This window comes from Nymphaea colorata, chromosome 12 (genome assembly GCF_008831285.2).
Source record: "Nymphaea colorata isolate Beijing-Zhang1983 chromosome 12, ASM883128v2, whole genome shotgun sequence".
In the NCBI taxonomy this organism is placed as follows: Eukaryota; Viridiplantae; Streptophyta; class Magnoliopsida; order Nymphaeales; family Nymphaeaceae; genus Nymphaea; species Nymphaea colorata.
Window position 1 is genome coordinate 7,209,631 of NC_045149.1, and position 25,610 is coordinate 7,235,240.

Consider the following 25,610-nt stretch of genomic DNA (forward strand, 5'->3'; position numbering starts at 1 on the left):
CCGGCCAAGATAAGCCGCCGCCACCAATTACCTTTAAATCTTTTAAGTAAAAAGCCTTTCTACTTGCACTAATATTTTTCAGGTGGGTGAAGTAGCACTTTTGCTTTTGCATAGGTCTGAATTTTCGAGCATTACTTTTCGTCGACTAAAACTTTTAGAAGTTAAATGTTCGATAAACAGTTTAAGATTTTTTTTTTTTGATATTACCATTTACTTTTTCAAACATATTCCTCAATATTTTTTGCCGGTTCTCAACAGATTCATCTGAATGAATGGAATTGGGTAGGTACTGTAAAGATCATTTCTTTTCTTCTTTTTTTTTTTTTACAAAAATGACTTTTAGTGTTCATAAACACATTAAAAGGTTGATATTTGTTTAAAATACCTTTTAAGCTTTATCTTATTTATTTATATGTGTGTGTGCGCGTGTTTGAATGGATTTGGTAGCTACGGGAGTTTTAGTAACGGTTTCAACGTTGTAGTTTTCAATTAATTTGGCGGCGACGCGCTGAACACGGTGTCCGTTGAGCATGGACCGGCTTTTCAACGTCCAATTCCGACACGCCGGCGGTGCATTTTGAAGGGTTTCTATGAACCAAACCACAGCCCACAGTTTCAACAATCCTTGCATTGCGTCCAAAGCTGTATTGCTCTAAAGCATGGAAAATATCCTTCATATATACTTTATATTCTCATCGAATCATCGAATATGCAAGGTATGTACCCCGACACATAAGAAAAAAAAAAAACGTAATAGGAAGCAGTTATACTGCAAATAGTAACTTTTAAGCAGCAACCAACGTCTAAAAAAATAAATGACTAAAAAGCATCACATGGGTTTGTGTGGGCATTTGCCTACCTAAGCCCACATGTGCTGCTCCGATTTATTGGACAGGTGTTTTGTTATCTATCTAGTTGACAGGTGTACTGCTTTCTGTCTAAATCTCCAATTAGTTCTGCACCCTAAGGTAGGGAGAAAGAAGATGGACTTCTGCCTCCTCGTGGTTTCTTTCGAAAGAATGCACAACAAAATCGATCATTCATTTGGAATGAGAACATTTCATGATAAATGATGGGACCACATAGAAGTTTCTCCCCCGGTGACATGTGTTATGAGGAATCTATGGGCGGAGGAGGGGGTTTGCGTGATCCCTAGCCTCACCTTATTTTTTTTTTTAAATTACATGTAAATTTTTAAAAAATCACAAAAATTTTAAAGATTGATATTTTGGTTCGAAAAATTAAAAACTTTAATTCGAGTGATATTGATATGACATTTCCTCAGTTTTTTTTAAAATAAAAGTTACCATATAAAATTTCATTTGGAACTCAATTTTAGAAATGAAAAGAATTCCAGCATCTATCTTTATCGATGCGAATGGCAATTGACAACCGCATAATCAAGAGCATCCACTATACATATAAAGATCATTTTTTTCCCTTAATTTAAAACCTATACGTATATGTATAAACTTAAATTTCTAGATTCTCAGCTGATATTAGGACAAGAGTGCAGAAAAGCCTTGAAAAATAAAAAGAAGAGCAGGATGAGAACGCTTAGTCATAGAGACACAGATCTCCAAAAAGACAGAAAGCAACAGGAAACTTTTGCGTCTTCTGATCACTCCCCAGAAGTTTGTCGGAAAAGATCTGCGGCTACAGTTGTGAACACGACGCAAATGGCCATCCACAATCCACATGAGTCGGGAAAAGGAAGAACAACTTAACCAGAAGGCAGCCGCATCGCCGGAGAAACAACTCCGGCGGTTTCAGGTATTAATCAATGCATTAATGGGGTCGGAAAGTCAGGGAGGTTGGCAGGCGACAAGAACTCGAGTCAAATCTTCTTCATAAAAGATCGGTCAGCGGTGCGGGGGCAGACGAGACGACCATTCCCCACTCCCCATTGTTATCATAATCTGATTGGGCACTAAAACAGTTCCATCGACCCCATCAATCGCTTTGAATCCACAAAGATTATTGCCATTTTAATATAACTGGTATACGACACACTTCTTCCCTTGCTTCTTATAAATAATTTATAAAAATAACTTACCAAAGATGTTGAGAGATGTTTCTATGAAGCATAAGTCGCATGAATAGTTTCTATTTTAGATTTTTCCGGCACGAGGATATTAAATATAACGTTGATCAATAATATTATGATAGAACTTTACTGAGCTGCCAACAGCTTGTAATGGCTACTATCACATCATGACGTCTCCAAGAAATATTTAGCCGACCCAAGTGATGAAAACGATTCTTATTCTTCCAAACGAGGGGCGCAAACAACTGGTTAAATGAAGTTGCTAAAAATCTATGATTTATATTTGCTTACCAAGTTATATTTCGGATCGTGTTTGATCAGTGAGAGGATCTCATTATCATTTCCCTTGAGATTTATTAAAAAAAAAAAAACTTGCTTGTTATTATAAAATACGGGAAATTAGATATTAAAGACTAATTGTTGAAATAGCTTAAAAGACAATTTTTTCTATTTATCTCCTCATTAAATGTCCAATAATATTATTTTTAGGTGAGTATGAGGAATACGGTCTATGAAAACAGCTCAAGCCTCCACTCAACCTCTTGTCTTTTTGAAAACTTAGTCTTGCGGTAGACGCTTGCGCAAACCCTTGTACTAGATTAATTTGGAGCCTTATGAACGCCAAAATGTCATACTAATTTTGTGGCAAAATCCAGGCTTCTAATTGAAGAACATAAGCTTGCATTGTTTTCAATCCTTTGTTTGCCTTTCAAGCTTAATTTCTTACAATTTTTTTGGAAAATTGATTGATTGTCTAGTTGATTACCATCTTTATTGACTCCTGACTTGCTTGACGCAATGTACCAAATGGGTTGACTTGTGGGCGTTTTAATCATGATTTAATGGTAGTCGGCAAGAATATCCTCGACGGTCAACATCAAATTTGTTATTATTTCGATATGTTTTGCCCTCGAAGCCAACCCAAGGTTAGTTGTTTCTAGGTCCTAGGATGAAGCACAATTTTCTCTTGTGAGGGGGTTGAATTTTCTCTTGTGAGGGGGTTGAGGGGAAGGGTCGTAGGTTTGGCTTTTTTGTTAGACAGTAGGATGAAATACTCTTTTTGCTCGCCCCCATTATAATAAAAACACGATTTTGTCCAACTACATGCCAATTACAACTAAATTTTATGTTTTTGCTCCAAATTTCAACTACATACCAGATTCCTGAACTTTATGTGTTAGTTTTCGCAAAGGGCTGAGTGCTGCTGAGATTTGAATCAGCGATTGCTGCATACCAGCCATTGGTCCAACCAGTTGCGCCAAAGCAGATTTGATACTTTGCCGGAGCTCCATGTGTCGAACCCCCTACAAGACACGTGTTCTCCTAGGCAAAGAGTGACGCGGAAGGTCCATGGACCATCGCCTACCCATGTGACTTGTCTAACCATGTGACTTGCCTATGCATGGGAGCCCGTGGCCGAGTGGGACATATTTAGCTAAGAGGCACTCAATATATATTTAAGGGGCAATATGTAAAAATTTAAGGGTAACCAATATGTAGATAAGAGATTTTCATTAGGTTGTGTGGGCAGTTGCCCACACATATCCACATATAATTCTGTCCCTACCCAAGCTTGTCAGCGTGGTGCTCCCAGTCTCGAGAATACCCACTAACGTTACACACGAGCCGAGTCGAGCTCCAATTGGGCCAGCTCGATTCGACTTAGAAAACTCCAACCGAGTTTGATAGAACAACCTCAATCTTGACTCGTCAATACAATCCCGAGCTTGAACTCGACCCGTTTTAACTTGTTTAACTCGTTTATGTTAAGCATGTCTCATTTGTTTTGAGTCATTTAACTGATTAACTCATACAATTGCTACTCGTTTAGTTATTTTGTTATTATAATTCAATACATATTGTGTAGTCGAGCTGTGTCCAGTTTAAACGAGTCAGTTCTTATAACTCAAACTCAGCTCGTTTAACATTTCAAACAAGTCAAGCTTTAACGAGTGAGTTCGAGTCAAGTTGAGCTGGCTGGATTCGTTGTGCAGCCCTACCATAGCGCTCTTTGCTAAGCTCTGGCAATCGGGTCCAGTCCGTCAACAGCCCATGGGCAAAATATCCGGGTTTGGATTTTAGATTGGAGGTGGGCAGTTGGTCCATTTCAGGTAAGTCCTACGTGCCTTCCTCATCCACACCCTTCCTTACACGTGTGGTTTGCGATTCTTTATTTATTTATTTATTTATTTATTTATTTATTTATTCATGTTAGGCTAAAAAATATATTTTTTTGACTTTTTTGGTTATTTCCAAAATAAATAAAAGATTATTTTAAAGTGGTAGACTTAGTTTCGGTTTTTCTAAGCTGTCATACTTAAGGGGAGCTTGTTTAAATCTTTAAAAAAAAAATGAACTTGCGTAAAGTACAATTAATTTTGAAATCAGCACTACCAATTTCAATTAAGTTCGAGTTCAAGACTGCCAGTTGGCATAGGCCACTCCAGTTCTAGAGTTTTGATTAAAAAAACTGTTTTTATACATAAAAATCACAAAAAAATTATTTTTATTAAGTGATAAATATTTAGCATGTGAGAAATTGATTTAGGGAAAAGGAAGTCTGGACATTTAAAAAGTGGCTTCTTTGTACTATAACACTGAATTTTAAAAAGATTATAAAAAAGCATTTGAATGAGCAAATAACTAATTACTTCTCCACTTTTTAAACTCACAAAATAGATTATCTCACTTATGAGTGAAATCCTCTAGAGACTTCCTATAGACAAAAAAAGATACTGATTTTTTATATTTTTAAAGACAAAAAATATGTTTCGTCTACTAAAAGAAGAATGATTTTTTAGAAGTCTCGCCATCACTTTATATTATTCTTTTGTAATTTTTTACATTTCTTTGTGCTCAAGGACTATTTTATTAGGAAAAAGCACCTGATCTTTGTACAAATGGCAAATTACTGCTCAATTCTTCGAAGCTAACGAATAGACATTTAAATTGTGAGAGAAATTCACAAGCAACCTCCTATTGAGGAAAAACATTAATTTTTGAAATAATATTTTATGCCAATTGTTTTTAATTTTTCTAAAAGGTTGATCGCTTATTTGTTATTGTTTGCCCAAACATTAAGAACCCTTTTGTAACTTCTTCGAAAAAAAAATTATCGGTGACATCAAGGCAGTCATATAACAACTTTTTTTGTTTTTGTTTTTTTTTATCTTCTTCTTATTTTTTTTTCCCATTTAAAATTTTTATCGATCAAGCACGTTTAGTAGCAATTCGAATTTTTACGGAATCTTATACATTCGGTTCCACGCAAGCGGTGCACTTTTGAAGGATTTTCATGGTTCCACAACAGGCCAGCCCACAGTATTTTAATAATTTAATTTAAAAGGTTGTACGCCTTTGAAGAAAGTTGGAAAATTGCAACGATTTAATAAAAAAAAATCTATCAAAATGATCATACTTTACATTCATTTTATGAATATGAATATGAGGATTTGATTTCAAAAGGGCTGGTGCCATTGGGTTGGGTAGATGATCCGCCTTTTATTTCGACTCTACATAGCACTGCAAATGATGCTACGCATCGGTAGATGCAAGTTAAAGTATCGCAAGCAAAGCTGAATGGTGTACCGCTGCTATCGCTGACACCGACGCAGCCCAAGACCTCGGAAGCAGGGGGAATGGGGGGCCTTACTTGGTGGTGGGGATACACTTCTCGCTCACCCAAAAAGTAAAGGGGCGTTTGAGTGGAATTGAAAATATGTTTCTGAAAATATATTTCTTAAAAAAAATGAATGGGGAAACCAATTCCCTTTGAATTTTGTAGACATTCTCGCAAAACATTACAAATTATCTGTTTTGAGGAGAGTAGTGTACTTGGTTGAACGGGAGAAAATAAAAACCCAATAATCAGTTTGATTTTTACGGACATTACTCTATTGTTCTCCGCAAATGATGGATGGACAATATCTTAATTGATGGATATCCCGTTCCTGATCTTAAAGCAATCTTTATACCTCGCAGAAGAAAAAGAAAACCAACTTTTAACAAATTGCTATTACAGACATAAACTTGAGTTTCTGACTCTCCCACTGTCAAGACTATACATGAAAGCTCCAAGAATAACAGAATGTCAGGATAATGACGATGCTTCTGGAGACATTAATCTCCAGAGAAACAAAATGCATTGGCAATCTTCTGTTCACTCACCGGAACTCTGTCTGAAAAGATCTGTGGCTACAGTTGTGAAAACGCAGAACACGAGCAGAACTAGATCATTTACGTGAGTGATCAGGACACAAAATTAATATAAGCTAATGGAAAGGCTGCCATGGCGGGGCAACACCAACTCTGGCAATTTGGGTTATTGATTTAATGCATGCATTAATGGATTCAGGAAGTCCGTGAAGCAGGCAAGCGACAAGAACACAAGTCACAGTTTTCTTCACAATAAGATAAGAACGTCTGCTGGGCCAGGCGCGACTCGCCCTCTCCTCCATGTTATCTGAATCCGATTCTGAGTTCAATCCGGCAGCAGAACAGCTCTATCTATCCCTATATATATATATATATATATATATATATATATATATATTACACAGATAAGCTGTTACACCTGAAAAAAAAAAGTTTCATATATGTACTGTAAAGACTATAATGCTCATTTATCAAAAAACATGCGTCGCCATGGCATGCACCACTTAGCTGAAAGAACTTTCAAGATACTGAATACTAGATCTATCTCTATCAATACTCCCCCTCAAGTCGGTGTAAAAATTTATACATCTCCAATTGTTGATAGAAATTTGATGTTAAACTTCGCTTAAAGGTTTAGTAATTAACACAATCAACATGCTTTTTAGAACTTTCGTATGCAAGGGGTTCAGATTTTTCAATTTGAATCGTGCCTCGGACATAATGACAACCAATTTTTATATGCTTGTTTGCTTGGTTCTCTTATGGGATACCGAGTTTGTAGCAAGTGACTGCTTTATTGACACATTACATGAAGTAGAAAAGTTTAACTTATAATCTAATTTCCCTTGTAAGAGTCTTAACCCAAGTAAGTCTTAACCCAAGTAAGTTCACTAAATCTATATATAACTCCTTGTTTCCCTTGGAAGAGTCTTAACCCTCAATGTGATTCTTATTGTCACAAAAAACAAGTATTTTTTTTTAAACTAAAAAAAATGCGATAAATTAAATGGCAGTTTAGATTTTTAAAAAAGCATTTTTTGAAAAAAAAAACGTTAAAAATGAAAAAATGCGTCTTTAACACGTTTTTAATGCGTTTTTTACTTTTTTCACTTTTTTTATTTTTTTTAGTTTTTTACTGCCAAACAGTTTTTTTTTTCATTTTCTATTTTTTATTTGTTGCAAATCTTGATGTTTGTTTTATTAGTTTCTCACTTACTTTATTTTTCTTATATTTTTAGTTTTTTTTTTAATTTACTATATTTTTTACTTTTTTTCGTTTATTTAAGTTTATCGTACTATACCCGAGAAAAACCTAGTTGTTTAAAACTTTGAGAAGTTATTTGTAACTATGCTTTTATCCTTTTCAAGAGGCCATCTTTCTCCAAGAAAGTAAGACATAACATCAAGTGGTAGATTTTCTGTATAAACTATAAACTGCCTGCCTCGTCAATTTTTAAAACCTTGAATATGAATATTATCATTCCTTTTGTACAGGTGTTTTCTTCGTATACTGTAAAGTACAATTTACAGTCTCTCATTTACATTCTTGAGAGCATGCATGCACGTACTTGCAAGAGTGACAAAACAATATAATGCCAGCACTTGTAATAGTAAGATAACTAAGCTTCCTGCTCACTTTGCCAACCATGCCTGTCCACAATAGGACCATATGCAGAGATAGTAATCTTTTTGCCATATTTTAATAGGAGCATGTTGTCACCCCAAATTTTTTCAAGACACTGTACTCAGTTTATTTGAATGGATTTCAGTTATTTTTCCGTTTGATAGTAGAATTGGACCTAATTTTGGACCTTGGGCCAAAACTCAAACCTTTAGATCCATGTCCAAATTCAAATCTCAACCCTAGATCCAAAACAGACGTTTAGGTCCTTGTTCAAATTCAAATCTCGACCATACATTTTAAGACAAACCTGTGGATCCATACTCGAAACCAAACACAGGGTTTAAATGCAAAATCCAACTTTAGATATAAATTTAGATCCAAATCTAAGACTTAGATCCAAAATTCACACCTTGATCCTAAATACAAAGCCAAAGTCCATAATTGAACCCAACAAGCGAAATCAAGTTCGAATTAGGAAAATAGATCCAGAAAGTCGCTCTCGGGTCTGAATTAGATCGAAAAACAATCCAAATCAATAATTTCAACTTAAAATCCAGAGTGGATGCCCAAATAATAATTTTCGACACCATTTAGCACCACGCATGTGCCCGAACCTCTCTTTTGTTTTCCGTCTCAACATTGTAATGAAAATTTAAAAAAAAATATGTTCTGGGCATAAAAGAGCCATCTAACTCTTGATCCGAGTCATGGACATAGATCAGAATGCTTTCATCCGGATCTAAAACAACGCTTCAACTATGTATTCGGAATTGGTTCTTTGATCTTCAATTACCACATCTTGGTCTTTCCTTCTAATGACAAATTCATCATATGTATCAACAGGGGCGGAGGGATGGGGGGCGCCTAGGCCATGGCCCCACCCCAACCAAATTTAAAAAAAAAAAAATCTAGTGTAAAAATTGAAAAAAAAGAATTGGTGTCAATGTATTTTTTGAATATAAGTTCAGTTTGGCCCTACCCAAATTCAATCCACAAAACCTAGTCCCCATTTGGTCCGCCCTTGCGGAAAATCTAAGCTCCACCCCTGTGTATCAAGAGCTAGTCAGATTGTCTCCCCCTAAGGACGAACATATTTTGTTTTCATAGAAAATTATGAAGTATTTTCATGCAATATTACATCTCTAGATAAGCAGAAACATTTTTCTTATATATATATAACGTTTTCGAGAAGTCATAAGAAAACACACTTAAATGCACAAGTACTGGAATTATCGAAGCCCTGTTTTGGTTTAATCATATCACATTTAAAAGTAAGCGAGTGGCTTATACTAATTTTACTTTCTTTCAAGACTCTCTAAACATGAATAAAAAAAATGGAACTTTTTTTTTTGGGAACAGTAATGTTTGAATAACTTCAAGATTATGGTTACTCCATGCATTTTTTTGAGAAGTTCCAATGTACGTAACTTGATGGTCAGTGCCACTATTAGATATAAGAACTCTAATTATTTTTTATTTTGTCATAGGAGTAGAAATAATCACAATGTGATAAATGCTTCATCATTGATTTTAAGTAAATAAATCCAAGCGACTTTTGAAAACTCATTTAAGAAAGTAAGATAACATTTGAAGCGACACAATAGGGGTTGTGTCCCACATATCAAGTGAACTAAATCAAAAAGATATTCAACAGTATTGAGGAAATAGAGGTTCAGTCATTTTAGTATAATGACAAATATCTCCAAGAACGAAACTAAGTAACATTGAGGGAATAAATTTTTCAAATAATTTGAAGGATGAACTAAAAACTCATGCCAATAAACTGCACACATATTTTCAGCAAGCATCACTTTAATTTCATTCTCAAATACATGTATGTCATTAAAGACTTCTCATCTACTTGCCATCCATATCCTGTCTTGATGAACAATAAGAAATTCGAGCTTTTCTTCAAAATTAAACATCGAACATTGTCAACTCCTTCAACCTTCACCATCCATACGTAATAACAACTTGGTAATTGCTAGTATTTCCTTTTCAAAAATGCATGTTTTTGTTAACAATGGGACATGTATTTTATAGCCCCTGAATCGATGACCCAATGTTGTTCATGGCCTGTGGTACTATGAGAAAACATTCCTGAATTTTTGGAACTTGAAGCTGATAAATTTGGAGGCTGTAGTTGTAGCAACAAGAGCAAATTTATCATTCTTTTTGCATGATTAATTTTTATTCAGATGATCTGAAAGTGTTCTAAGGCATTTTGCTGTTTACACAATGCACTAAAACTTGGATCAACCTCACGTGAACAAACATTATGAAAATTAAGCTGCATGCTTGTCATAAATGGACCAGCATTGGTCCTTTGTGTGTCCCTTTGGAGCCGTTTGATAACAATGTGTGAGCGTTCCATGAATCTAGCTCAAAATTGAGTTAGATTCATGATTACTGAAACAAGTGTTCTGTGAATCTACCTCAATCTCAAGATGAATTCATGGAACACTCACATGTTGTTCTTAATGCCAAACAGCTCTTTTATCATATACTTTGTGTCGGGGGACTTCCACATATGTCATGTTTTTGTTGATAGGCTAATATTAGCGTGACCTCATGACACAAATGGTAACAGCTTATGACACTTCATTGTCAAGAAGAACTCGACTGCATAATTGTTCAAATCACTACCAAGACTAGCAAAAAACTCGAATTTCTTCGTATGTTTCTTCAGCTATCTTAAAGAAATAATATTGTATATGTAGAAGTACATAAATCATATTGATCTCACATGTATTTAGTTTTACCAAAGTAATTAGGAAAGACATTCTTATTGTTCTTGAGATTGTGAAGAGTCATTATATCACAGGTGGTAGGATTAGTCTCCCACTCAGCCGAATGGGACATACCCAATGCTTAGAAATAGGAGTTATTCAACAAGTCATAATTTGAGAAATTAAAAAGCCAAGACATAAAGAGATCATTGGTTTTTCGCGTTCATGAAAATTGGATCGTTGTCACTTTGTTGCGGAAATTCACCATTTACATACTCGAGTTTATATTCCCAGTGACATATATGAATTCAGATACATACAGCAAAGCATAAGCTTGGAATTTGGAACTTATTCTTCAACCAAAATATACTGCAAACCCCAAGATCATTAGCAAAACATATTTTCTTTTCATTTTTTGGGTCCAAACGAAAGAGAAAAATAGCAGAATCGTTAGCGAATTGATTAGCTTTGGGTGATGCACTGTTTAAAGTATCTAAAAGTTTGGCACCCTAAGAAAAAGGAGAAAAGATCATAGAAACAACATCTGAAATACAAATTGAACCCTTAAAAGCCGTTTGGCAGTTGAACCACTGTGTGAATGTTCCATGAATCATGGAACTGTACTAAAATGAAGTGTTTATAAATGCATTTCAATCTGTAGGAGCTATTCAAGAAACACACACAAAGTGTTCCATTTGCCAATTTATTTCCAGCAAAATAACGATTCAAGATTCGACAGAAAGAATTCAATTAACTTCTCGTAGTAGACCAACAATTGAATCGGGTCAGGTAGACAAGCCTTCTCGACAATGGCTTAAAGCCTTGGATTGCAGGTCTGGAACTGTGCTGCTATGGTTGACGGTCTGCTACAGAGTAAAGCAAAGGTGCCGCTTGCTGTCGGCCCAAATGGGCAGAAGGCTTACCTGAAAATCGTGCCGATTAGAAGATTCTGCCCTGCAGAGATGGGTAGCCTCCTAAGGGCTTGTGAAAGGGTTGCCGCCGATGGACCGGGTGCATGGGCTTGAAGAAAAGGGGAAAACAGAACAAAGAAAAGAAGAGTGAATCACTCAAATGAAAAGAGGAAGAAGATGAAGCGAAAGGGGAAAGCGAAAAAACAATGAAAGTTCTTACCGAAGAAGGAGAAAGGGGAAAGGAAAAGGGAAACGGGTTCTCTGCTACAACATCAGTCAGGAAAGGAAGGACACGTTGATGGCGCCCCCACGGCAACAATGTGAGCGAAAAGTAGAAACTGGATGCGGTGGTGATGAGCAATGGTGACTACTGACTAGGGATGTCAACCAATCCCATTCGAATATGATATATTCTTAACTGTATTCGTTTTTCCATATTCTTATACTGAATTTGGATTTAAATTTGAATATCAATGAAGAAAAGTCATATGTGAATTTGAATCCCAAATTCAATTTCACAATTTCAATCTGTTTGTTTTTACATTCATATCCGAATTCGAATCTGATTTTCACATTCATACTTGAATCTCAACTTGAATCTAAATCAGATGATTTTTAAAATGTTAGACCATTGGATTTAAAACTAAATCCGATCTTATTTATGTATATCTGAATCTAAATCCAATCAGTTGTTGTTTCTTAAATCAGAAACCGAGCCGAGTCGAGTTGAAGCTGAGTCGAGTTTCGGTAACTCAAACGCCACTTGTTCAACAGCTCAAGCGTAAAGTTAACGAGCTCGAGTCGAGTGCAACTGTATTTGTTTTTCCCATATTCATATACTCGAATTTGGATTTGAATACAAATGAAGAAAAGTCATATCTGAATTTGAATTCAAAATCCAATTTCACAATTCAAATATGATTTGTACATTCATACCCAAATCCAAACCTGAATCTGAACTTTAAACTAAATCCATATGATTTTCAAAATGTAAGACCATTGGATATGATATAATTATTTAAAACTGAATCCGATCTGCATCCAATTCCAATTGGATATTTATGTATATCTGAATCTAAATCCAATGAGGTGTTGTTTCTTAAATCGCAAACCGAGCCGAGTCGAGTTTCAGTAACTCAAACTCGACTTGTTTAACAACTCGAGCTTAAAGTTAACGAGCTCGAGTCGACTGCACACGAGCTAGTTCATGTCGAGTCTGAGTTGCCTTGATTCGTTGTTCATACCTAGCTTTCATTATTGCCATGTTAGATTTTTTCAGACCTAACTCATGAAGCAGAGACTTGAAAGAAAGATAGATTTGAACTGGGACTGTGTCCGAGTATGGTTGTGATCCAATGTCGCTTCACAATCCCATTTCATATCTATTTTATTTCCAATCCAGGATCATACCATGACCGAAAGATCATAGACCAACTTGGTTTGACGGATCCAAAAACAATGGTTGAGACCAGGGGCTGAACCAGAAATCTTTCATGAAGTGAGCCGAATTAAAGTTTATAAATTTTGACAGCGGTCAAAATATCATTTTTTAAAACTTTTTATATAGAATAAGTGAAATTTTTTAAAATTTACATATAAATTTTTTTTAAAAAAAATTAAGGTGGGGCCATGACTCATGCGGGACCCTACCTTGGCTCCGCCTCTGGTCGAGACCAGACTACCATAGCCAGAGTATAACTAGGATTCTAGAGCTATATATATGATGAGTTGGTGATGTTTTTCATGTAAGGTGTTTCACAAGATTATTTAATGTTTCTCTTGTAGAGTTGTAATATACTATATAAACTGAAGCACACAATTATACTCTCTTAAAATAGAAAATTATGTTGAAATCACTCCGAGATTTTTTGGCAACAATAAAATTTGGAACTAAGATTACGACAATGTTAAAAAATTGGCTTGAGTTTTGTTATTGTTAACTTAAAGCACATTTCTGCTTGTTTGACCCAGATAATCTTGTTAAGCCAATGGAGAATAAATGTTTGAAATAAATAAAGGGGGTATGATATACAGGGTGTATTTTTTAGCCTCAAGTTAGATCTTCTTAATATTCATTATTTTTTTCATTCCGTCTTGGGACAAGAAAGTTTTTCTAAAAAACTTAATTGGATTATTGCGAATAAAAAGGGTAGAAAATAGGGTTCCCTTCATGGTGCTGCTTCATTCAAATATGGCAGTCTGTGACTTGCTAGCAATCAAATTCAACAGGGTTTGAAGTTCTACTTGCTAATTCTGCTCTCGCAATTTGTTGCAGGTGTGACATAAATTAATTTTTGAAAGTTAGTAACAATATGTTATATTCTTATGTATATGCTTAAAATTGAGATAGATTCTTGTAACACGTGCCCCACGGATCTACCCTAAAAATTGGAGCAGATTATTGCAACACTTTGAAAAGTGTTACATAAATCTACTCAAATTTTAGGGCAGATGCATGAAATAGTAACATAATATTACTATTGCTAAATGCTATCTTAAAAGCTTTATAAGAAATCCGCTCAAAGCTTAATCTAAGCAGCGTATGTGCAGATCTTCGTGATAGTTGCTAAGTTTTCGGCAAACCAACCACTTTGAATTCAAATTATACTTATTAAGGTTTGACAGAATATAAGTTGCAATGAGTTTTGTCTACCAAGTGGCACATACCCTAAGTTTTTCGCAATTATATACATTTTTTTTCTTATAATTGTGAGTTTGTAACCAATACAATTTTTCTTAGATGAATCATCAATTAGAATATTGCTTGATTGTGAGCCATGTATAAGATTATATACTAATTTAAAAGTTGAACAGCTCCAAGTTTTTTTAGTAATTTGGCCTCAAGGATGTCAAGAATATATTTCCCGTAAAAAAACATGGTTTAAGTGTCTATATATATATATATATATATATATATAACAAGGGCATTTATGGTGTTAGATTTGCATAGACATTATTCTGTTCATTTTGTATGATTTATAATCGGTATTTGGCCTTTTTTTGGCCCTTTTGAAGTCGTCTTTTTTTTCACAAATCCAACTATATACACCAACAAATGTAGACTAGTTTTAAACAAAAAATCAAGACCTAAGATATATATATCAAATTTAATAAGGGTCTTAAAAAATTGTTTTGGTTTTGTCAACTAATAAAATTTATTTGATCCGGATATCGACTTTCATAAATTTCATTTTTATTCTTAAAATTTTTAAACATTGAGCGGTTAGGTTTAAAAGAAAAATGCATTTATATATAACATTGAAGGTGTATAATAGTTTTCTAAATAATTTTTGTCATAAAACTTTGAATTTTCAAACATACATGGTTCTAGCATCATCTAGAATTTAGGATCCCAAGTGCTTTGAATCTCTTTAAAGGTTGATGACATTTCAAATTATATTGGATTCATTTCTGACCCAACATTTGATGTGTTCGGTTTTTTCATATAGAGAACGTCGAATCCCTTCCTCATTCTCCTTTACCTTCATGGTCAGATTTTTTTTGGGGATTCAAGTGGACCCAATGCAGCCTAAAGAAGGCCGAAGCCCGTCCTCATTCCCCTATACCTTCGTGGTTTTATTTTTTCCGAGATTCAGGTAGACCCGTAATATGCTCCTCAATTATGGGGGTTTTGTTTGCACTAATCTACCGGTCCGACTAGTTATGCTAAGTTCCTTGGGATTAAACCTAAGCTCCGGATTGGGTCTTCGGCTGGTACTCGGCCTAGTACCGGCTTGGTTTTTTGGCTTGAAAAACATTGCTCGGGCTTGAGTCGGCCCGATTGGTGCCCGATCTGGCCTGATAACTTTTAAATAATATTTTTATTATTAATAATATATAATTTTATTATTAAAATATATTTTAAATTAAAAATAATTTTATATTTTAAAAATAATTTTTTATTATAACTGAACCGAACCCGAACCGAAGTTTCGGGGACATCGAGCTGCCGGGCATGGCCGCCAGGTCTAGCCTACTTGGGACCACATGAACTCACTTGTTGGGATAAAGACAATGTGATGAATAAAAAAAAAAAAGGGTATGCAGTTGCCCCCATAAAATTAAGCTGCTGTCCAAAATAGCTGCCATTTTTTCTTTTTATTATTAAATAGAGGTTGACTTTCATGTTACAAAAAAGCAAAGACGACTAAGAAAGGGACTCACAAATTTTTCATTTTTATTTTTGGTTTGTCAGCCACTGTGCATAGGCCGAGCCTTTCGCCATTGCCCATTGGCCTCAGATTCAAGATTCCTTGTGAATCCACGGCGTTGAAAATGATAAAATCCCATTAATATATTAAAATGGCGCTTTCAAAAAGTAAAAGATACGTTTGAGTATGAAAGAACCTTTAATTTGATGGTGATTGACTTTACACCTTACTTGGCTCTACATGATCTTGAATGGCCAACTTATTACCTAATTGTTTGAACTAAATTTTCATTTAAGGTTCGTTCTAATTAACCTCGCCCAATGATAATGTAACGACTCAATCCATTCTCGGGCTCGGGCTCAAGCTCTTGGATCGGTGGATTTCAATTTGCTCTTTAGTAGTTTTGGTTTCAACCCGAAAAAACTTAGTTACAAAGACAACTAACCACCGAACAACTTTATTTATAAGTCTCTTAAGATCTCTTATAATCTAAGAAATTAAACTTTTGAAGTACAAACATTCATGTCCATTTCAGACACACGCTTCTGTGCATGTGGGATCTCATGCTCCAAATCTTGAACTTAGCTCTGACACCACTGTGACGACAAGACTCACTTCCAAGCTCAGTTTTCTGGTCTAGTGGATCCAAACTCGCCCCTAGCAATCCTGGTTTTTAGCCTTTTTTTCTGGTTGGAACTCAAATTGAAAGAGGTGGGTTAGGATCCATCAAACCAAGGTCTTGAGATTGGGAGTGGGTCGAGTCGTTAAAGATAAAGATAGACCTCAAATTGATGGTTGTCCTTCAAATTATAACATGTACGGATGGATTCAAAAGAGACACAATAAAATTCTTGCAAGTGAGGGCTACACGTAAATATATAAATAATATTATATATCTATATATTATATTATATGTATGCTTACATATGAATGTTATATATGTATATATAATATAATATAGTCATATATGTATGGGTGTGTATATGTATTTGTATGTGAACTGAGTAAATATATATGTATGTGTGTATATGTGTTTGTATGTGAACTGAGTAAATGGTGACTCTATCTATCCAAAGTAATTCAACTCACTGGTAAGAAACATTGGATCAATCTAACGAACGGTTGAACAAAAAGAAGAAAAGAAAAATGTGTGAATTAATATTAAATAATAAAAATGTCAATCACTTTTTTTTGTCTTATTTTATCTCAACTGTTCATCACGATGGACTAGACGGACCCATAAGAGTTAGTTAAGTAAAATTGAATGTTACATAAAATAATTATCGTTTTGGGTTTTTATGTTGAGTATTTTCTTTTCACATTCCTGTCCAAAGGGACTAGATATAGACAAGAAAAAATCAATGCCATAAAAAAGGCTTAAGTGCATCCATGCATAATTCTCCAGAAAATCATATTTCCATCTGAGTTAACATGACGAAAGCTTGATTTTGAACGATATCTTGAATCTAAGTGCTCTATTTAGATTAAAATGCATTGTTTTTTTCCTAGTCTGGTGATTCTAAAAGGGGATCTAATAGTCAAGGTGAACATATATTAATTTTTTCATTTTTATGTAACTGAAGGGCTCCACAACACAAGTGACTCCACTAAATTAATCTAACCTCAGAATATGGAGCATACGGAATCATGGAAATATCTTGTATTGTAACCCTTATGGGAGAGAAGGCCCCAACCTTTTTTGTTTTAATGTTTACTTAGAGGAGGCCATACTCTTATGCTATAACTACATATCTTTAAACTCGACTCGGCTCGACTATCGTACTTGCCACTGTTTGCAATCGACATACGGACCTCGACTCACTTACCTTTCTTTCGTTCTCTTTCCCTCTATCCAAACAGGCAGCGGACCCCACTAAATTCACTATCATGCCTCTTTTCATAAATATTGTTTGGAGCTTAATTTTACTGTCAGACTCAAACATAATACGTAGAATTCAATTGATTTGGATTTAACAAAGCCTGTAATCCGACAGGTTTTCAGGACTGGATCCGGGTCCGAACTCACAAACCCAACTCCAACTCCAAAGGTGTCCTAACCTTTTTTAAATAATTTTTTTCTAAAGTCAACTTTTTTTTTTATTTTCCTCACGTAATTTTCTACAGATGCAGGGGCAAATCTGGACCTCGTTCTCTATTTAATGACCCACCAAGCGCCGGGATTCCTTGGGATCCTGGAGAGAGAGAGAGCGGGAGATTCATCCGCTCCTCTCAGAATCTTCCCGTGTGCTCTCGCTTTGTGTGCTCTGTGTGAGGGAGAGAGTGATTCGTTGGTGTGGACGATCTCGATCGGGTGGAAATGGCGTCGTCTTCCCCAACTTGCTCGCCGGTTGGGTTCTCCGGGCGGTACTACACGGTGTCCGGCGCCGGCGAGTGCGTCCGGCAGAGCAGCTTCTTTCAGGGGAAGGCGGTGCTCAACCAGGGCGTCGGCTACTCCGTCATCCTGGGCTTCGGCGCTTTCTTCGCCGTCTTCACCTCCTTCCTGGTACGCGCTCGATCCTTCGTCGTCTTCTTCCTCCTTTTCTGTGGTGTGAATGGATTTTATCCTCTGCATGGCTTCTGTGTCGATAGTGTTGACCTGGATTGGGGGTCTCGTTTGGTAATTATTGGGGCCGCCGTCTTCGTCCGCATTATGGACCGTGTTTTTTAGCGAACCAAAAATTCAACGCCGCAAGAGAGAAGAGGGGCCTCACTTGTCGTCGTCGATTTTGAATCAGTGGCAGCTTTCGAAATTCATGTACCAAATGTCCAAGTTTTTGCTTCGGTCCTCAGAGCCTGTGAGGCTTGTATGAAATTAGAACTTCCTGGCCTTTAGTGCATTTTTTTTTTTCAGTCGAAGCAGATTAACTGATCAGGCTAAAACACAAAAATGTGTTACAGTGGTTGAACCCTGTGTGCTACATGGTGCATTTCTCTTCGATTTTCAAAAAATATAAAAAGTTTATATTAGAAAATTCTTGTGAAAAGCTCTTTCTAATTAAAGTTAAAATGAACACCATTTTGCTATAAACTATCAAACAAGAGCTTGGGACGATGTAAACATTAGCTACAAACTCTTTCAAATCTATGTTATTTTCTACCATTAGTTTACATTTTTTCTTTTCTATCATTAGATTACATTCTTACCATTTTAGCTAAGATCTTTGTTTCTCCTATTACAGAAACTACAATTCCTTTCAAGCCTTAATTCACAATCTTTATTTAGTCTCTCTATTAACAAATTACGAAATGTTTTCTTTTTTTTAATTCTAAACGAAAAATAGGTTAAAAAGGCAATAAATGGTCCAAAATTCAAATCTGATGAATAATTTCTTTGAACTGCAAACAGTGAAAAACACCATAATTAAAGGTTTGGGCTTTTGGTTTTGAAGGTTTGAGGCATGATTTTCCCTTCTTGATTACCCCGAGGAGGAAATAGGACATAGGACCGTGGAATAGGAATATGAGACCTGGTATCTGCCTCGGATCCGATTTGGGTCTCTTCGTGCACATGGACATCTGGATAGCCGATCCACAATAGAATATCCAGATCCTTGTTCATGGTAAGCTTGGCGAGAAAATAGGCCTCTTGGGGGAGTCAGCAGCTGCACTCATGGATGTGATTCAGGTCCAAAACCAACTTTCGAAAGCCATATTGCGCCGGTTCCATTTACGGATGTCGTCGGGTTAGATTCAAATTGGATATCCGATACACTAAATAAGCTTTGAAATCCAAACAGAAAACTGGTTTGGATTCAGATTTCCTGATGCCTCAACCACTGAAATTCAGATTTGGATTTGTTTTCCAAACAATGATATTCCGACCCGGGATTCTCCTTCCAGGATTAGCCCTTGATTCCAAAAATTTCAGTGGTTCCGGGCGAAACAAACTCCCCATAGCTGTTGAATTCAGATCTTAATTTCATAGTCGAATGCATTATCGGATTTGGTGTATCAGGTCTACCATCAGTCAGATTCTGAATCAGATGCCGTGGGAGGTTTAAGAATCGGATTGTGATGTGATTTGTCTTTTTTCATTCAAATTTTTGTCAGAGTATATCTGGTCCGAATCCTATCCGATGGCATCCATATTTAGTTATTCAACATACAAGTGTGCTGATGCTTCCTTGTTCACTAAACATTGTACTTGGAATCAAATCAATCTAGTGGCATTTTTTACTTTTATGTGTCAAGTTCTATTGCATCACAAATTAATCCCTTTTTTGTTACCAAAAGGTGTTTCGTGTGTTAAGTGACTAAAAATATTGGCGACTACCTACTGGAGCAATTACCTATTTCTCGTTAAGTGCTTAATAATGAACGTCTACGGGAGGAAGAACAGAGAGGATTGTTCGCTCAGCAATGAACATTTTCTAGACGGTCTAATGCCACAAACACGTCTAAATGGCTTTAGATATAGCGTACACGGCCTTTTTGTTTGGCATAAACTACGTCATCTTATAATTCATTTGGCACCTGCTTCTGTGGCTCCTTGAGAATTCATGTGGATTTCCTACTGTCTGATGTGCATGGAGATGCATAGCAACTGACTTGGAACAAAAAACAGGTGTGGTTAGAAAGGCGTTACGTCGGATCCCGACATACATCTGAGTGGTTCAACACAGCTGGTAGAAATGTTAAAACTGGACTCATCGCAAGTGTGATCGTCTCCCAGGTAACTAGGAGAAAAAATAAGGGAAAGATGTGGCTTGTTTTATTTTCGTAACACTTTAGAACTGATACTGAATGGCTTCATTTGTCACTTGATAATGATCAATAACAGTGGACTTGGGCTGCGACGATCTTGCAAAGTTCCAATGTTGCTTGGGAGTATGGCGTCAGTGGCCCATTTTGGTATGCCAGTGGTGCTACCATCCAGGTCCTTTCCGCAATTCAGACATCACTTTCCTGTTAATCTTCTCTCTTTCTCTTGTTTCTTGATTAGGATTAACATGACAATATTATTTGTTTATTTTTGCTCTTAATTCTGCAACAGGTGCTTTTGTTTGGGGTCATGGCTATTGAGATTAAAAGAAAGGCTCCTCATGCTCATACTGTTTGTGAAATTGTTAGAGCTAGGTAGGCAGGAAACTTGCTTAATTAATTACTCTGTGGCTTTTAATGTGGATTCTTATTCCTTCTGTAGCTTGGATTCCTAATATTCAGATGGGGGACTTCTGCACATATAGTCTTCTTGGCCTTCTGCTTCTTGACAAACATCATCGTGACTGCGATGCTGCTGCTTGGTGGATCTGCAGTGGTGAATGCCTTGACAGGGGTTAATATCTATGCTGCTAGCTTTCTAATACCTCTTGGTGTGATAGTTTACACATTAGCAGGAGGATTGAAGGCTACCTTCTTAGCCAGCTACATCCATTCAGTTATTGGTATGAAATCTTTCTTTAAAAAATTCAGCATTTTAGTGCCACGTTACTTTGGTCGTCTGATTCTAAGTTGTGCAAGAGGCAGTCTTGACTGTACCGTCTAGGCTTGGCTTGATCTTGCACGAGTTAATCTTAACGTTCCTTTAGTGAGTAGGGGTAAAACATCTCAGTGAATCAACCGAGTCGTAGACTTGGATGAAGCCACCTTAGTATCACCCACTAAACAAAACCTTTGTGTTTCTTTGACTCAACTTCACCAAGTTCATGCAGACATGCGACATAACCAAGATATGAGAGGTTACTATAGATTCTATGTAGTTTTAGAGAATTTGGCTCTTAAAAGGTTTCTTAATTTTCTTAATTTGGGTTGTTGACAAAGCCTGGCTTCCCTGTACTAATTAGACTCCTAATGTATGTATCTCGTATTGGGCCAAAATCTCATTTTCTTGATCATTCAGAACCTTTTATTCTCCCAAGGGAATGGACTTATGTTGGAAGTTCTTACTATACATCAAGGCCCCACGGAAAGTGGAACAGTAAGTTGCTTGGAAGGCTACATGCTGGAAGCATCAAATCAATTAGAATGGTGAAAGCATCTATACTTACATCCGCCTTTTTTGATGTCTCCTGTGGCTACCTTCCTCAATTATTTATTTCAGTCATGCTGGTTCTAGTAAACTGTTTCTGGTTTCTTTGAGAGATAAACGATAAATAAAGTTGTCTAAGGAAGCCGGCATTGACAAAGTGTCAGCACTTCTGATCCCCTTATTCCCTGAGCAAGTATACAACAGATTACAAATTTATCACTGACCTGCGTCATTAGTATCTGGATTAACTGTGGCATGCATGACATACTTCTTCTCGTAAATGCTAATGACGTTGACTTTATCCTTCATCCTTTCTGAATTAGATTGTTATAGAGCTCCTAAAATCTATTAATTTGTGCGTCATGTATGCTTCTTATGAGCTATTTGAAATACACAGTGCATGTTGTCCTCGTCATATTTGTATTCCTGGTATATACGACCAGCAGCCATCTTGGGAGCCCAAAGACCGTGTATGATCATCTACTTGCTGTTTCGAGCAAGTCAAGGATATGCAGTGAGCCTATTTCACACAGTGGGCAAGCTTGTGGACCTGTGAATGGGAATTACAAGGGATCATACTTAACAATGCTAAGCTCGGGTGGCCTTATCTTTGGAATCATCAACATCGTTGGCAATTTTGGTACTGTTTTTGTGGACAATGTGAGTCTCTCTCTCTCTCTCTCTCTCTCTCTCTCTCTCTCTCTCTCTCTCTCTCTCTCTCTCTTATCAGGCTGTTAATATGAAACAAGAAATGCACTCCACGTGTTCTATGAGGAAGTTTTCAGCCTATATAACATGATATACTAGAATGTAAGAAATGAATTCCTCTGTTCTTTTTTTCTTGAGTAGGGCTATTGGGTCAGTGCAATAGCTGCACGTCCATCATCGACTCACAAGGGCTACCTCTTGGGTGGTCTCATCTGGTTTGCTGTGCCATTCTCGTTGGCCACTTCGTTGGGACTTGGTGCGCTGGCACTTGACCTCCCATTAACAGCTGAAGAGGCAGGCCACGGACTTGTACCACCTGCTACCGCCGTAGCACTGATGGGGAAGACAGGATCTGTACTTCTCCTCACCATGCTATTCATGTAATCTCTCTCTCTCTCTCTGTTTTTGTGTGTGGCATATTGAAAAGTAAGAAATAGTGTTTTTAGTTTATAATTTCTCAGAATTCTGCTGTTTAAAGTGAATGTTCCCACCAATTATAAAGTGCGCAAGTAAAGTTGGTAAACTTTTATTGGCTTCTAACATCTGGGAACGATTTAGTAAATTAGCTCTTGGTGTTAGTATTTTCATATGTTTTCTTGGCAATTTCATAGATGGGCTGTAAGTGTACATACGATGGTTAAGCTCTTCATCCCATGATCCCTGCTACTTTGAAGCAATCCATAATATGCAAAACTAATGCTCTATTAACATTTTCAGGGCAGTGACATCTGCTGGCTCTGCTGAGCTCATTGCCGTGTCCTCTTTATGCACATATGACATCTACCGCACTTATATTAATCCTGAAGCCACTGGGAAGCAGATTCTGAAGGTCTCTAGAGCCGTTGTTTTTGGCTTTGGATGCTTCATGGGCGTGCTTGCTGTTATACTGAATAAAGCTGGTGTCTCACTTGGGTGGATGTATCTTGCGATGGGAGTGTTTGTTGGATCAGCGGTTATGCCAATTGCTTTCATGCTTCTGTGGAAGAAAGCAAATTCAGTGGGTGCAATTCTTGGGACAATAATAGGTTGCATATTGGGAATCATTACATGGTTAGCCGTAACTAAGATAGAATACGGACGTGTAAATCTTGACACAACCGGCAGGAATGCACCCATGCTGGCCGGAAATCTCGTGTCTATATTGGTTGGTGGATTGGTTCATGCTTTATGCAGTTTCCTATGGCCTCAGAATTATGACTGGGATGGTACTAAAAAGATAACCATGGTAGAGAAAGACAGGACTGACTTGCCAGCCGAGGAATTTAATGAGGACAAGCTAATAAGATCTAAAGCTTGGATAATAAAATGGGGAGTTGGGTTTACGGTAGTGATTGCCATATTGTGGCCTGTTCTGTCTCTCCCAGCACGTAAGTTTCGCTGCTTCTTTCTTCCTTTTGTTTTTGGGGTTCGTAAATATCTGTTTTGTTAGATTGCATGATTGACAGATCAGAAGCAATGGCAGATTAAGCTAGCACCTCTGTTAATTGTTTTTCCTTCTTGGAATTGATTCCTGAGACTAGAGGTAAAACTCACACGTATTGCCTGCTGTGTCTGAAGTTATTGGCATAAAAAATAACATTTGATAACCAAATTAGTATCCTAGTGCCCGTTTATAAATGAGACAGTCCTTTTTTGGATCAAGCCTTTTTCATGTTTTGTCTTGAAAATCAGCTTGTCCTGTGTGCATCTATCTGTGTGTAATTGAGATGTGTGTGTGTGTACATATATATGTATTACATGTGTATGTTCACCATCACAGTAGAGAACGGTTGTTTCCTCAATGATTATCATGTACATTTCTCTCTACGTCCCACGCATTCTTTGTCACCACATATGCATAAAGTACAAAGTAAATGATTTGTAAATGGCAGAGTCTCTCAATTTTGGTCAACGGTTGTTTTCTTATGCTCATACAGGAACATTCAGTCTGGGGTATTTCACATTTTGGGCTGTCATTGCCATTGCTTGGGGTACCGTTGCATCTGCTGTAGTCATTATATTGCCACTGAAAGAAAGTTGGGATACCATACAAAGCGTTCTGCTTGGCATGTTCACAAATGACACTCTCCTTGAGAAATTTGATGAAATTAATCTGAGAATGCAAGCAATCATGATGGCGATCCCGGAAGCAGAGAGATTGTACTTGCTGGAGAAAGAGAAAGGCAAGAGAGAAGAGGCAGCCGAGCGGCAGAATCACAATTCACGCTCTATAGTTTAGCTGAATTGTGCAGCCAGTTTGTAGCACGGGCATCTTGTGCCGACTGTTTTCCAGTTTGCAAGAAGTGATTAAAAAAAAAGGCAGAAGCTTATTTCTTTTCATCAGCCATTATTGTGTTTTAAGAGGTCAAGTTGCATCATAAGGCCAAGTTGCTATGTTGGTGCTTGTGACGTGTTTTGTGAATAGTAACCACAGTGACAGAAAGTCTCCTCCGAGACTAGATATGGTAAAGAAGCTGTAAACTTTGGATCTTGTATCACCATAGATTATATTTCAATAGTTAATATTTACATGTCGAACAGTGGTTTTGGAGACTGTGTTCGAAATTCTGCAACATTACATTAACTAATGGGCATTCTATGTTGAACTCAGAGCGCAATCTTTTCATGCGATATAAAGTATATCAATCACTATTTAATGAGGCTAGTTGAGGTGAGTTGAATACTTCTCATTTCCAGGTTAATTTTTCTAATTCAGAATCCCAATGAACCACTTGTCGAATCACTGCAATTGATGTCAGATCGACAAGAGATCTTCGGAAATTTGGCTTTTACTACCCAATAAAAAAAAACAAACTTATTTAAATGTTAAGGACCTATTAGCCTACGTTATTTAAAACATTTAAATAGTTCTGCAACAATTTGTTGGCTTTTCTACTCCACAAATTGGAAGCCATATTCTAACAAATCTGATCGAGGGGCTCCCAAACCATGACCAAAACCAACAAAAATCACTGCAAACAATTAGGCTGACCTTAAACAGATGTGCAATACAAGGGCATCTCAAGGCAACAACCAGATCCGAGTATGGAACAGGGCAGATGATCCAGAGGTCAGGACTGATATTTCTGGAAGTCTGAAGGTTTTTAGTAATTTTTCCTTGAAATCACAATTGGGGAGGAGGTAAAAGGATGGGCAGAGAAGAAAAAAGTGGGAAAGTAAAGATCAAATGATGGAGGGAACAGAAGAGGAAAAGGAAACCACAACCACCATCATACATCGTTAAGATCCAAGGCAGCTGGAGGGCAATTCAGGCCCCCGGTCTCAGCTGGACACTCGATCCAGGTCCCACCATACTGCAAAATGCAAAGCGAAGCGAA

General features: G+C 36.8%; 1 protein-coding gene across 1 annotated transcript; it reads left to right on the top strand.

The window, feature by feature from the left end:
* The first annotated feature begins 17,809 nt into the window (after nt 1–17,809).
* On the top strand, nt 17,810–24,823 carry LOC116266407 (urea-proton symporter DUR3). Its single transcript, XM_031647614.2, has 9 exons — nt 17,810–18,120; nt 20,182–20,289; nt 20,398–20,493; nt 20,611–20,693; nt 20,781–21,001; nt 21,983–22,245; nt 22,435–22,673; nt 23,011–23,660; nt 24,210–24,823. Exons 1-9 carry the CDS (start codon nt 17,935–17,937, stop codon nt 24,509–24,511), a joined length of 2,148 nt encoding a protein of 715 aa, XP_031503474.1. The 5' UTR covers nt 17,810–17,934; the 3' UTR covers nt 24,512–24,823.
* The last annotated feature ends 787 nt before the right edge of the window (nt 24,824–25,610 follow it).

What these genes read in the sequence shown, in the direction of transcription:
- LOC116266407 (XM_031647614.2), top strand. Translation starts at nt 17,935, where the DNA reads ATGGCGTCGTCTTCCCCAACTTGCTCGCCGGTTGGGTTCTCCGGGCGG. An exon ending in CAAGTGTGATCGTCTCCCAG is followed by an intron (nt 20,290 to 20,397) that starts GTAACTAGGAGA and finishes GATCAATAACAG; the next exon opens with TGGACTTGGGCTGCGACGAT. An exon ending in GTACTGTTTTTGTGGACAAT is followed by an intron (nt 22,246 to 22,434) that starts GTGAGTCTCTCT and finishes TTTCTTGAGTAG; the next exon opens with GGCTATTGGGTCAGTGCAAT.